General features: G+C 48.6%; 1 protein-coding gene across 3 annotated transcripts in view; it reads left to right on the plus strand.

Annotated features, from left to right (window-relative positions):
* The first annotated feature begins 6,238 nt into the window (after positions 1 to 6,238).
* Positions 6,239 to 14,570, plus strand: part of LCMT1 (leucine carboxyl methyltransferase 1) — a 68,958-nt gene continuing 60,626 nt past the window's right edge. The window contains exon 1 of one of the 3 annotated variants that reach the window (XM_037740601.1): positions 6,239 to 6,539. In XM_037740601.1, the coding sequence (XP_037596529.1) occupies positions 6,427 to 6,539 (113 nt within the window). In that variant the 5' untranslated portion in view covers positions 6,239 to 6,426. The remainder of the gene's footprint in view (positions 6,540 to 14,570) is intronic. The other 2 variants (XM_037740602.1, XM_017534432.2) reach the window with 2 other exon arrangements.

Genomic DNA, 14,570 nt, shown 5'->3' on the forward strand with positions numbered 1-14,570 from the left:
GAGCTGCTCTTCGACAAATGCAAAGAACGGAGTAATATCAGGGTCAGGCACAGGGAAAATAACAGGAACTGTTAAATTCTGAGTCCTTCCAGACAAGCAGTTGCCAACTGGTGACCCACAGAAGCATTTTGTTTAGTTCTATGGGTGTAAGAGTGGTGGTTTAATGCAGATTTCAGGCCCTTCTTGAAAACTACAAAGGTGGACCACACTGTGCCTAGAGCCCCTTTGCTAGGTCCTGATCTTCCGGCCCTGTGAGACCCTCTCCTGGCCTAAGTCACTGATTTTACTGGCCTGGCCCTCTAGGCATTTGGGTTTGTAACCTTGGCTTTCTAAAAGCAACTATTTGGAAAAGCATTCAGACCTTCAGAGGAAACTCTGATCACTGAAGAAATCAATATCGCATGACACACTCCCCACCAGAGCCCAGGCACTATGCCCTCTTAGTTATGTTCCTCAAATTCCTTCCTTTTGACGTTTTCTCCTTGTACCTTCAAGTTCCTCATCCCAGTGTATTCCTTTCTCCTGTTTGGGTTACCATTTTTCCCAAAATACCATCTGTGTCCACTGAATTATGTGTATCTAAGGGTTTTTAAGAAATAGTAATTTATCTTTCAGGCCAAGCGTAGTGGTTCACGCCTGTAATCCCAGCATTTTGGGAGGCCGAGGAGGAAGATCACGAGGTCAGGAGATCAAGACCATCGTGGCCAACATGGTGAAACCTCGTGTCTACTAAAAATACAGAAATTAGCTTGTGTGGCAGTGCATGCTAGTAGTCCCAATTACTCAGGAGGCTGACGCAGGAGAACTGCTTGAACCCGGGAGGCGGAGGCTGCAGTGAGCCGAGATCGTGCTGGGTGACAGAGCAACCCTCCGTCTCAAAAAAAAAGAAACAGTATCTTATCTTTTTTAAGCAGGACTATGAAAAGCACATCATGATCTTTATTGCTTGCCTTATTATTATCCATTGTCGCCACCTGCTGGTGACAGTGCCCCAGTTTACCTTAAAGAACCAGCACTCCTCCACTACGGCTTGAGTGGCGCTGACTCCAGTCCACTTCTGGGGAGAGGTGTGCGGCCCAGAATAATTCAGAGCCAATCCTGGGACTCTGGTCACAGTGACTGGGAGAAGAGTATTCTTTCCCTCTGGGGCTTGGAAGACTTCGGAGTCTTCCAGTGGACACGACCTGCTCAGAGACTGAAACCCCTGATGTAGCCAAATATGCAGCCACTCTACTCTTGAACTCTTGTAATTACCTTGAGTCAATTCCTATCTTTGCTTAAGGCAGTTTTAGGTTTTATAACCAAGAGACCTAACCAATACAAGCAATATTTGAAAGCAGTGTTTAAAGACGGAAGACAAAGGTCTCTGCTCAGATTTTTCTCCACTGTGAAGCTTCTGTTACCTCCCTAAATCTAATGACAGCTAGGTTTTGTTCTGTGCATTAGCCATCCCTCTATAAGCACATATCTTCCGTATATCAATTGTTTGCCTATGTTTCTTGTCAAGCATTCAAGCAGTACCAAAGGAACGTGGAGAAGCATCTGTCTCCAAATCCAAGGGGAAGAAGACTTTTTAAACTGGCACAAGGTGCCTCCATAATCCTTTTCTCCCAATTCTAAATTTCTAAATGTCGAGAAATTTTGGCAGCAGTCAAGTTCCTAGGAATCCTGGTTTATTGAGACCGCACCACCTCCTAACCCTCGTAGGCGTTCTGAAATTCACGAAACAAATCCGACTGGTTTTCATATATCCCTTTATTTCTTGCTACTATACACTTACAGGGCTCCCAACAGCGTGGGGTCGGGGGACGACTGGGCGGCAGTTGGGGTCCCGCTGGCCTCGGGCTGGGCCGTGGTCCGGTCCGGGGCCGTCCCAGCCCCTGGCCCGGCGCACCCGCCCACAGTCAGGTTGGCCACGTTCTTCATGAGGTTGAACTGCTTCTTCACGGAAGCGGCGCTGCAACCCGCGGGCTCTGCCCGACAGTCAGGCCTACACCCAGATGGCACCTACGCGGCTTCACAACTGAGGCGACAGGCGTCTGCGACGGCAGCTGAGACTACATGGGCCATTGACCTGTCTTTTGAGCGTCACTTCCGGCGCGCCGTCTACCCGCTCTGGGGGCCGACTGTTCGGGGCCGAGCCGAGCCGAGCCGAGCCGAGCCGGACCGATCGGAGACGAGACCAGACAAGCCCGATCGGGAGAAGATCGCGAGGCCCAGGGCGCAGAGCAAGGTGGCCTCCGCGGGACTTTGCCCCAGCTCTTCGCACCTCAGGTTCAGCGACGCCATCCACCCGCCCTCTGGCAGATGGTGGCTGAGAGGTCCTTGAAACAGACAGACTGTATTAGCCAAAAGTATAATGGTCAAATATTTACCACATTGAAATTTAGTGTGATTCTCAGGTATTTCCAGGGTCCCCTCCACTCTTCCACATTCCACGTCACTTGGTTTTTGTCTCCATCAGATCACTCGTGGTGTCGATCTTCCGGGAAGTTACGGGGAAAGCGAGACCAGCAGTCTGCCCCGTGGCTGACCATCCTCCTCAGACCAGCAGCCTTCCCCCTGGGTGACCATACTCGGATCACTCGTGGTGTGGATCCTCCCCAAAGTTATAGGAAAAGGGAGACCAGCAGTCTGCCCCGTGGCTGACCAACCTCCTCAGACCAGCAGCCTTCCCCCGGGGTGACCATACTCGGATCACTTGTGGTGTGGATCCTCCCCAAAATTATAGGAAAAGGGAGACCAGCAGTCTGTCCCGTGGGTGACCATCCTCCTCCCCAAAGGAATGCCAGGCAATCTTCCCAGTGCTGGGGTCTACTCCCAGTAAGTTAATTTTTTGTCTGGGGTCCAGGTGGGGTTATCGAGCCCCTTGACTGAATGCAAGCAACACTACGAAGCAAAGACCAGGGTTGTTGGTTTGGGGTTTTGCAACGAGAGAAGTTGAACAACACATGCCTTTCCCTGTCGATTTTATTTTTTTCATCGTCAGTGACTAGGCCACTGACTGCCAGGGATATGCACTTCTTAGGGGTCAGGAGAACAGAGAGCAGTAGCAGGGGAACAGTGCTGGAGGGAACATCATCACCCTTGTTTGAACAATTACTGTTAGGACACAGCCAGGGAGCCAGTCCTCAATCTTCTTGGGGTGATGTGTGATGGTCTCCTTCCTTGCCACAAACAACACAAAGGATTGTTCCTGGGACGATGCTGGGGGCACACTTTCCTAACAGTGTCTCCATGCTGTCCCAAGGAGCTAGTGGTGGTCACGAGGCTAGACACAGTAACTGAAAAGTTCTAACTGGAACATCGATGAATGGAAATCAAGCGCCCACCGGTTAGGATGTTGTGTTGCTACTGCCCCCAGGTGGGAGCCTCAGAGTCCACCTGGTAGGGACACAGGCCACACCTGATGGCCCCTCCCAAGTTCAAGTGTGGCAAAGAACAGAGTTCTTCTAATAAACTGAGCAACTTCCATTCAACTCCTGGGATTCATTCTGATTGGAGCAATCTCCTTAGCTCTTCCCCCAACCCCACCATCCTCCGAAACGTGGCAAGGTGATTTTGTGTGCCAATTGGCCAAATCTTGGTAAGTTTCCACCCCTGGTGTCAGGCAAGAAGCCTCTCTTGATTCACGTGGACTGAAAGGAGAGAGGCTTAGTTCTCCATAAGAAGCTTTAGCTATTTTTGTTTTGTTTTGTTTTGAGAAGGAGTTTTGCTCTTGTCTCCCAGGCTGGAAGGCAATGGTGCAATCTCAGCTCACTGCAACCTCCGCCTCACAGGTTCAAGTGATTCTCCCACTTCAGCCTCCCAAGTAGCTGGGATTACAGGGCCCGCCAGGATGCCCGGCTAAGTTTTGTATTTTTAGTAGAGATGGTTTCACCATGTTGGCCAGGCTGGTCTCAAACTCCTGACCTCAGGTAATCTGCCCACCCCGGCCTCCCAAAGTGCTGGGATTCACACCTGGACGCTCTAGCTATTTCTTACAGAAGAAAGAGCTACTGGAGAGCCAAAGCAACAGTTGTCCATCGTAGCCTTCTGGGGAGAAGTTCCATGGTGAACTGCCCAGCTTTGGGCCCACAATATTAATGTCCAAAGAGCTTTTACACTTCCACGACTCTTCTCTTGACTTTGTCAAATGATGCTGTCTAGTGGGCAGTGAACCTTCTCTGGCTGGGATATGGCTCAAAGACTACCTCAGCAGTGTCTCATGCATTAAGGTGTCATTTAGCCTGAGATGGCTGAGCTAGCCCACTCTGTCATAAACTTTCAGACCCTCAACCAGGAACTTACATGGAATGAGCTGGCCTTGGAGGTCAGCTGGAAGGAGATTTTGGGATGACCCCAAGTGAAAAACTGACCAGCTATTTTGAATGAAAGGCTTATCCAACAACAAAAGTGTGTGGACCCATCTGCCACCACCTTCTTGCAATTGCCCTCAGTCTCACTGTGCCGACCTATGGGATTAACACCACGTCATACTTGCTGTTAACACTTACTATCCACTAACACCCATCGAATGCGGATACTGCCAAGCTGGGAGATGACGCTTGTGCAATAGTTTGTCTTTTTGGCAAATGACCACTCCAAGAAAATGATGTATTTCATCCCATCAGCAGTTCCCCTAGCAAAGCTCTCTACCCTTAGCCATTCCCCTGTTATTTCTGCTGTGGCTACCAGTGAGATCTTGTGCCTCCACTAAACACTGAGCTCGCATTTGATATTTGACGTCACCCCAAGGTGTGTATTCTGGGTTTCTGTTGTTTATTTTCCTTTTAAAAAAATGAGTGCAATTCAAAATTCTTAAAGTACATATGTTCCCTGCTTCCAACAACTGACAGATAACAAAATGGAATATACAAACACATTATTTATAATGTATATTAAACATATATTATACATATACAAGTTACACTTCTTGCTTCTGGCTAGATTCTCTGCCCATTGCCGGAGTGCTGAGGATTCTGCTGGCTGTTCCGCCCTGAGTTAATTACAGCTATACAGTTTCACGACCAGCAAGAAACCAGGCGACTTCCCCAGTACATCTTGACTATATAACATATATTTTGTACTGAAGTTATTACAAAATAAATCCAGAACATCTTGAACATGATCACAATGAAACAGACACATGTGAAGCCACTCCCACCTGGGAAACGGAGGATGTGTCTAGGTGCTTCTTCCCTGCCTCTCCCTCCTCTCTCACTGTGCTACACTCCCAGCTCCCTAAAGAATATCCTGATTCTTTTTTTTTTTCTCATGCCTCGGCTTTTCTGTACAGTATTTTTACGACATATGTATTTTTCTCTGAACAACATTAGTTTTACTTGGTTTGAACTTTACAAAAGTATTGTTAGACATCCTTCTTTCACTGAACGTCGTGTTTCTGAGATTCAGCCATTGATGCTGCTGCCTGGTAGCGCTAGTTCATTTATTATCACTGCTACATGGCTTCCAGTTGAATTACTTTTCCGCATACTACTTCTCTCACCACTTTTCTTTTCTCTTTTCTCTTTTTTTTTTTTTTGAGATGGAGTCTTGCTCTGTCACCCAGATTGGAGTGCCGTGGCGCGATTTCAGTTCGCTGCAACCTTCGCTTCCCGGGTTCAAGCGGTTCTCCTGCCTCAGCCTCCTGAGTAGCCAGGACTACAGGCACCTGCCACTACGCTCAGCTAATTTTTGTATTTTTAGTGGGGTGGCGGGGGGCGGACGGGGTTCACCGTGTTGGCCAGGCTGGACTCGAACTCCTGATCTCAGGTGATCCGCCCACCTCGGCCTCCTACAATGCTGGGATTACAGGCCTGAGCCTCCGTGTCCAGCCCCTTCACTACATTTCAAAAGCAATTTTATGTGCAAAGCCCTCAGCACAGTCGCTGGCAGAGTCAGGACGCAACAAAGTTTTGTAAAACTGAATAATGACACTAAGCCCGGACTGAACGTAACAACTTACACTTGTTGCTTCTGGCTGGATTCTCTGCCCTTTGCCCGAACGCTGAGGATTCTGTTAGCTTTTCCGCCCTGAGTTAATTATAGCTTTAAGATTTCTTGGCCCTCAAGAAGAAACCTAGGTACCTAAGACTACACTTCCCAGAAAGCATTGCGGTACTCGGCTTCTGCTGTTTAGTTTCTTTTTCCTATAGCCAAATTTCCGGTTTATGTGGGCGGTGCCAAAATAATTATCCAATGAGCAACTTCGTAGTCTGAGAGGGCGGGATAATTGCCCAGCGAGCGACTCCGCAGAGAAGCCAATAAGCGGAGAGGTTGCTGGGGCAGCCGACGTGGGCGGCGTCACTGAGCCTCGCCAGCTGAGCCAGGTGGCTTCGTCCCCTCGCCTGCTGCTTTCCGCTCCTGGCTCGCGCCGTCTCCCGCCGCCTGTCGATCCCGCTTCCATGTCCCTGGCGGACACAGCATCCCGGAACCTCCACGCCCATGGCCACTAGGCAGAGGGAGTCGTCCTTCACCTCCTGCTCTTCCACCTCGAGCTGCGACGCGGACGACGAGGGTGTGCGCGGCACCTGCGAAGATGCTTCCCTGTGCAAGAGGTACCTGCCGGGGGACGGGGTTCGGGGCCTGCATCGGGGGCTCGGGCGTAGGTGGGAGGCGGGCCTGCCTCTGAGGAGCACGCTCAGAGGCCGGCAGGGATGCTGCCCCTGCCTCGCGCGATCCTCTCTTTCCACCTGTGAAGTGCGCAGAGCAGGGTTTCGTTTAGTTAGCGAATCCTTTCTGAGCATTTGCTGTGAGCCAGGCAGGGGGCAAGCCTGGGTACCGTGGATGGGAACAGGCCCCTGAACCAGGCAGACGGGGTCTTGGCCTTCTTGGAGCTAAACGCTGCTGGAAAGGCAAACGTGAAGCAAATGATAGCTCCTCTCGATGGGTTACGAGGATGAGAGGTGCAGGCTCTCTCTTTTGTAGGTTGCATTCTATAGGGAGTTGGTATGACCCCTGTTGTGCACCTGAAACTCAGGACAACGAGGGGAAATAATCCGCCCAGAGCCAGGCAATACCTGTTTGCAGAGCCAGTACCACACTGAGTCTCCACTGTTAAGGGTGTGGTGGTGGGGATGGGGGCACAGCCAGCAGAGGTGTGTGTCACAGAAAGAGAAAACATGAGGATTCAGTGTCCCCCATTATTCTTTCATTCAGCAAAAATTATTGAGACCTTACTTTGTGCCAGGCCCTTACTTTGGGCTGGTTAGTAGGAATTCCGTGGTGGGAATACACCAAGAACAAGACGGACATGGTGTCAGACATACTGGAAGTCACAGCTTAATTGGAAAAGAGAGACAGGACGCGAATGATTACCTATGAAATACATAATTATGATTTTTTGTATTGAGTGCTGACAAATGCAGCAGTGCCATTAGAGTTTGTAATTTGGTCAGTGATGTTTAAGGTGAGAAGAGGCTGGGCACGGTGGCTCAGGCGTGTAATCCCAGCACTTTGGGAGGCCGGGATGGGTAGATCACGAGGTCAGGAGTTCGAGACCAGCTTGGCCAACATGGTGAAACCCTGTCTCTAGTAAAAACACAAAAATTAGCTGGGTGTGGTGGCAGGCGTCTGTTATCCTACCTACTCAGGAGGCTGAGGCAGGAGAATCTTTTGAACTCGGGAGGCAAAGGTTGCAGTGAGCCGAGATCTCACCATTCTATTCCAGCCTGGCGACAGTGCAAAACTACGTCTCAAAAAAAAAAAAAAAAAAGCGGGGGAAGAAGATAAAAAGGCTGTTCAGAGGAATGTGAACTGTTGAAGAAGGCAAAGAATGCTTTTAAGTTGGGAGAAGGAGGCTGAGGCCATGTAGTGATTGTGGAGTGGGGAAAACCAGTGTGTTGGATTAAACCTTGCACTTTTTATAGGTTCTTGGGGACTAACCACAGCCATTCAGAGCATGGATTCTGGAGCTAGACTCTGTCAAACTGAGTTTTGCCACTTATTGGCGGTATAAAGTTGGGGAAATTACTTAATCTTTCTGTGGCTCAGTTTCCTGATCTGTAAAATGGGGGGCGTAATAATGCATCGTAGGTGGGTGTGGACAAAAATGATATTTAATATTAGTAGAGTACTTGGAGCAGTGTTTGGCATGTAGTCTGTGTAGGTGGTGATTGATTAAATAAATACACAAGTATTAAAGTCTTAGAGGCAGTCCCTGGTGAAACTTGTGAATTTGAGGGGATTACACTCAGCTTTTTTACATCTCCAGCTTTCAGTTGCTATTGGCCACAGCTATCTTGGCTCACTTTACCTTCCACCTCCCGGGTTCAAGTGATTCTCCTGCCTCAGCCTCCTGAGTTGCTGGGATTGCAGGCGTGTGCCACTATGCCCAGGTAATTTTTGTATTTTTGGTAGAGACAGGGTTTCACCATGTTGGTCAGGCTGGTCTCGAATGCCTGATCTCAGGTGATCCACCTGCCTCAGCCTCCCAAAATGCTGGGATTACAGGCATGAACCACCATGCCCAGCCTAGTCTTTTCATTTTTAAGCAGTGATTATAAAGGTAACCTTCTTTTTGGGTATCAGGATTAAATGAGATTATTGATGCAGAGGACCTGGAACAAAGTAAAACCCTCAGTAAATTATTATTGCTAGTTTTGATTCCCCTCCAGGCTGAATATCGTTTGGTTAAAGTTGCTGAATGTGCAGTAGCTATGAATCAGGGTGGTTCCTGCTGTCCTGAGTGAGTTATAGCTATAAAATAAAATAAAAAGCCAGTCAGCATTCTGTGGCACCTGTAATTCTTTTACTTCTGTTTAGTTTGCTTCCTCCTTTTGTACAGAGTCCTTCTGGAGATAGGGAGGATGTGATCTGTCTCAGAGAGTTGCTCTGCAGGTGAAATGTGGAGTGCTTCCAGCAGTGCTTGGCATACCGGAGGTGTTCAGAGTTGGTAGTTACTGTCATCACCATCCCTCATTGTCATCAAATCGTTGTCGTCATTATGATCCTGGACTTGTGGTATCAATTAGAAGTTTTCCAGTTGGATATATTAGGTTTACACTAAATCCATTTGCCTCAATAGGTATCAGTTGAGCACTTCTCATGGTACCTCACTCTCCCTCCCTTCTCTGCTCTCCTTGTGATGTCCATTACGCTGTGCCCCAGTGTTTTTTTCTCCCCTCTTTTGTTTACCTGTGACCCATCCGTCCCACCAGCCCCTCACTGTGTCCACTACAGTTGCCACCTGATAGTCAACATTTGCTTCTATTCTGTTAGCCTCTCCTTAGCCATTCCCTCTCTCCCTCCCTTTGCCTTCACCCTGACCCTTCCCCAGGGATATCCCGTTCTTGAAGCCCTCTCCCGTGGCTCCTCCTTCTTGTCCCCTGTGTATCTCAGGATCAGGGGCTTGAGCTGTGTGTCCCCCCATCTCATTTCATGGAGATCCTTCCCACCCAGCTGGAGCCCTCCTGACTGCTGTTGTTTACTTTCTCTTGATCATTCACCTCATTCATGGAAGACTGGGGTGCCTGGCTCAGAGTGTTCTCTGTCTCAGTTCATGACTTCAGCTTAGGTGACCTCAGCATCCACATGGAGCCTATGACCAGGGAACTCACTTTCTTGAACACCTGGTCTGCAGTGATCACCTCTTCCCATTGGATTCTGTCACCCATTCCCACTGTGATACTCTGTGTTTTTATCCTGATGCTGCACTGCCTCACAGATGAGAGCGCAACACTCTTTAGCCCCGACCCCTCTTTCCAAGTTGCTTGGCCAGTTATTTCTATTTCCCGTGCTGTGCCCATTGCTTCTTAGCACCTCAGTGGCTTTCTGTATCTTTTAGGTAATCCCGCTGCTGTTATCTCTCAATGGATTACTTAGAGTTCATCCTTCATCCCTTAGTAATTCTGTTGACAATGTGTTTCTCTTCCTTACCCTTTGGTCTTAGTAGACCCAAAATGCTGGTTTAACCAAACTATCCATTTTTGCCTTGAATACAGGTGCTAGAAATTACACAGTAGGGTGGCTTGGTGCCACTATGAATTCATGTCGGCCAACCTCACCTGTGCCCTTAACAGAACCTGACTATCCTAGTTTGTTTCTCAGATCAACTCACTCTCGATTTCTCCGGATACTTAATTGAGACATTTTTGACTTTCTTCAGACTTCTGATTTACTCCACCCCTTCTTTAGTCTCAAGATAATGTCAGCTGTTGCTCAACATAGAAAATGGGAGCCCTCCGAATGAGACTCTCTTAACCTCCCCCAGGAAACTCTTTGTTTTGTTTTGAGAGGGAGTTTTGCTCTTGTCACCCAGGCCGGGCAATCTCGGCTCACTGCAACCTCCATCTCCCGGGTTCAAGCAGTTCCCCTGCCTCAGCCTCCCAAGTAGCTGGGACTACAGGCACCTGCCACCACACCCAGCTAATTTTTGTATTTTTAGTAGAGACAGGGTTTCACCATGTTGGCCAGGCTGGTCTTGAACTCCTGACCCCAGGTGATCCACCTGCCTTAGCCTCCCAAAGCCCTGGGATTATTGGCGTGACCCACCGTTCCCCGTCTTCCCCCAAGAAACTTAACCATCCTTTTTTACTGTTACAGTTGTGGATGTCCTCCAGTAAAGACCACCAGATACACTCTGTAGTTAAGCAAGTTGCTGTTGTTCACTTTCTCCTGATCATTCACCTCATTCATGGAAAATTGGGGTGCCTGGCCCAGAGTGTCCTCTACCTCAGTTTATGATTTCACCGTAGGTGACTTCAGCATCCACATGGAACCTATGACCAGGGCACTTACTTTCTTGAACGCCTGGTCTGCAGTTATTACTTACGCAAGGAGGGAAAAGTCACACTATGAGGAACTGTGGGGCACATCACCAAGAGGATATTAGACCTTTATGATCTGTGCTTTGGCTGGGTGATTTGGGGGAAGGTCAAGGGATTTTCTCTGTATTGAGTACAAAAAGGAGGTGGGAAAATTCTATCAACCAGTAGCTGAATCTTTTCTAGAAGATTTGGCTGGAGTAAGGCTAAAGCTGTAACATGTAAAGAAGCCACAGTCACTTGTATCAGCTGGGAGAAAGAGATGTCTGGTATTCCACGAGTAACACGGTGACCTTGTTTTTTTCTCTGCTTAGACAAATGATGAGGTGGTCTCGTTTAGTCTCCTGTCATCAGTGCTGCAGAGTGCCCTCGTGTGTGTGGTCTGCGTGATGTCCAACAGGAGAACAACATGGCCTTCCTGTGGGTGCCAGCCAGCTTCCAAGAGCCTGGCCTATAGCACCAGGCCAGCTCCTCAAGGTCACTGCTGCTCTTCTCTTTTCCTCAGTGGAGGAGGTGTTAAAGAGATAAACTGGCAGTCCTAGCACTTTGAGAAGCCAAGGCGGGCAGATCACTTGAGCTCAGGAGTTCAAGACCAGCCTGGGCAAGATGGGAAAACCTCCTCTTTACAAAAAAAGTAATTAACTGGACGTCACGGCGTGTGCCTGTAGTCCCAGCTGGTTTGGGGCTGATGTGGGAGGTCACTTGAGCCCGGGAGGTCGAGGCTGCAGTGAGCTGATGTTGCACTACTGCACTGCAGCAAGCGTGACAAAATGAGACCCTGTCTCAAAAAACAAAAAAGAGATAAACCAGAAACTGGGGTTTGCCAGGCAGAAGACAGTAGCAGGAGCAGAAACATGGAGACTGGAGTAGACTGGTGTATTAGGCGAACTTGACAGAGAGTAGGGAGTGGGTAGCAGGTGAGAATTTAGAAAGCTGCACAGGCATGAATCATGAAGGGTCCCAAGGAGTATGGGTTTTCTCTTAAGGGATTTTAAGTGGGGAACTGATATGATCTTTGTTTGTGTTTTAGAAAAATTCCAAGCAGCTATGTGGGAGAAGGGTCAGCGACAAAAGGGACATGTTGCTTACTTTTCCACGACCATAGTCCTTGCTTGGGTTCCCCTCACTCACCTGATCTGTTGCAGTGCGTTCTTACCTGCTGGCCAGGGTGATTGTCAGAATCGCAAATCTTATTCAATCACTCACCTAAAAATCTTTCGATTCTTCGATTCCCTGTCAGCTACAGGGTCAGCATTTGTTCCATGACATACATACTGTACCTTTTCATGATCTGCTCACTCTAGCCTGATACCTGGCTGCCAGGCAGACGTCTCCACTTGGATGTCTCAGTATTGTCTCCAGTTCACTATTTCCAAAACTGCTTAATATCAGTGCCTTGTGTTCTGCCTGCTATCCTCAATCTGCAGCTCAGTGAATGGTGCCATGGTTCATTCAGTTTACAAGTTAAGGCCAGGTGCAGTGGCTCATGCCTGTAATCAGAGCATTTTGGGAGGCCGAGCTGAGCAGATCACTTGAGGTCAGGAGTTCAAGACCAGCCTGGCCAACATGGTGAAACCCATCTCTACTAAAAATACAAAAATAATCTGAGTGTGGTGGTGTGTACCTGCAATCCCAGCTACTTGGGAGGCTGAGGCAGGAGAATTGCTTGAACCAGGGGAGGTGGAGGTTGCGGTGAGCTAGGATCGCGCCACTGCACTCTAGCCTGGGCAGTGGAGCGAGATTCCATCTCAAAAAAAGAAAAATATTGGCATCATCTTGGAACTGCCCTTTTACTTTCCCTCTTGTGCAGTCAGTCACCCAGACCTGTTAACTTTATCTGCTAAGTGCTTAGGGGATAAGGGAATTACTTGGCTAAGTAAGAAAAGGAATCAACCTTCTTCAACCTCTGTTTCTGCTGTCTGTGATCTCAGCTATGGTACTAGTCTCCCAAATGGGTCCCCCAATCTCTCTTACCTCCCTCAAATCTGCATCTTACACTGAAGCCAGAGGTTTGTAAAAGACTCATTTGATTGTGTCACTCCCTACCTTAATGGCCTCTTGTTGCCGTTAGAAAAAGACCAACATTTCTTACGGGGTCTACAGGGCCCAGCCTGCTCTGTCTACTTCCCCCGCCTGATTTCATACCACATTTCACCCCCGCCCTCTGCACTCCTCTCAGTTCATCTAATGTGCCCTGTTTCTTCCATCCTCGGGGCCCTGGAGCATGCCGTTCCCTCTGCCTGGAACGCTTCCTTCCCTCCCTTGCCTGATTAGTTCCACATCATCTCCTAGGTTAGTGCATTCACTCCACATTCTTTGTTGAGCGCCTGCTTTGTTTATGGAGGTCCTGTTCTAGACCCTGCCAACGCAGAAGTGAGCCAAACACAGAATGCAGCTCCAGCATTGGTTCCTGGAGCGAGGCTGGGCGGGGAACAGTCAGGAAACAAATCAGCATCATCTGTAGCATGTGAGACAGTGGGAGATGCAGTGGGTGTGTTGGAAGGAGCTGTCATCTGAGATGGGGTGGCCAGGAAAGGACTCAGTGAGATCAGTGCAGAGGAAAGATTTGCAGGGGCAGGGACTGAGCCCTGTGGGTATCTGGGGAAGCAGTGCCCAGCAGAGAGAATAGGAGAGTAGAAAGGCCCTAAGGCAGGAGCTGGCCTGACCTGTTCCAGGAGCAACAAGACCAGGGTGAGTGATGGGGAAGAGTGCAGGATGGATTTGGGAGACTATGGGCGCAGGAGGCGGGGGCAGATGTTGCAGGCCATGCAGGGGAGGCTCTTGTAAGGACCTGACTTTTCCTCATAGTGGGATGGGAGCTGTTGGAGCATTTGGAACTGAAGAGCAAGGTGGCGGGGCTTGGGTTTTAACAGCATCGCTTCATCTTCTGTTAGGAGCAGACTGCAGGGGTAAAGACGGAGGCAGGATCAGTTAGTTGGCTGTGGGGGTATTCCCTGCAAGACAGGCTGGTGCTCGGATCAGAATAGTGGCAATGGAGGTGCTGAGAATGCATCAGATTCTGGCTGCATTTTGAAGGAAGAGCTGATAGAATGTTCTGGCAGAGGGGATATGGGGCGAGACTGATGGGCCCAAGATGACTCCAAAGTTTTCAGCTTAGCTCAGATGTGGCTCACTCCAAGAGGCCTCTTGACATCCACAGACAAGATCTAGCTTCTCTTGCATGTTCCCATAACACCCTCTGCGTCTTCTTGGTGGTCGTCAGCCCAGTTGTAATTTAGAAAGTGCCCAGTGTTCATCTCTGCCACTGGAATAGACACAATACTGAGTACACACCATGCCTACTTTATGCCACGTGGACAAATAAGTATTTGTCAGCTGGCCACAGTGACAGGAACTGAGCACACACGTTCAAGATTGTATTTCCTGATGAATTCTTAAAATTCTGGTTTTCTGTTTTACTGACTTTTAGTGATCTATGTTCTAGAAAGCTTACCAGTGCTTATAACGCTGAAATATCATTGCAAAATGACATTTCATTGTGAAAAATCATAGAACTTAATCTCATTTTCAACTGCATGGAAAAATGTTCCCTTGTTTAGCAGGTCATGAGTCTCTCCACAAAGCTAATTTTTTCCGTAGGGCTTATCCCAGGGCCTTTCTGGCACCCAGATCGCATCATCTTAGCTATGCCCCAGAGAGTAAGGTTGAGATTGTGATCTGAAATATTTTCAAGGCAGGTGCTGCTTTCCATCCCCAGAGAAGGCATGTCACTTCAGACCTGGAACATTCTGTTAAACACAAATTAGCTGTAAAACTTGTCTAGCAACAAAGTGAAATTTTATGGTTTTTGCTTTCTTTTCTTTT

Source organism: Cebus imitator, unplaced genomic scaffold, assembly GCF_001604975.1.
Source record: "Cebus imitator isolate Cc_AM_T3 unplaced genomic scaffold, Cebus_imitator-1.0 Scaffold85, whole genome shotgun sequence".
NCBI lineage: Eukaryota > Metazoa > Chordata > Mammalia > Primates > Cebidae > Cebus > Cebus imitator.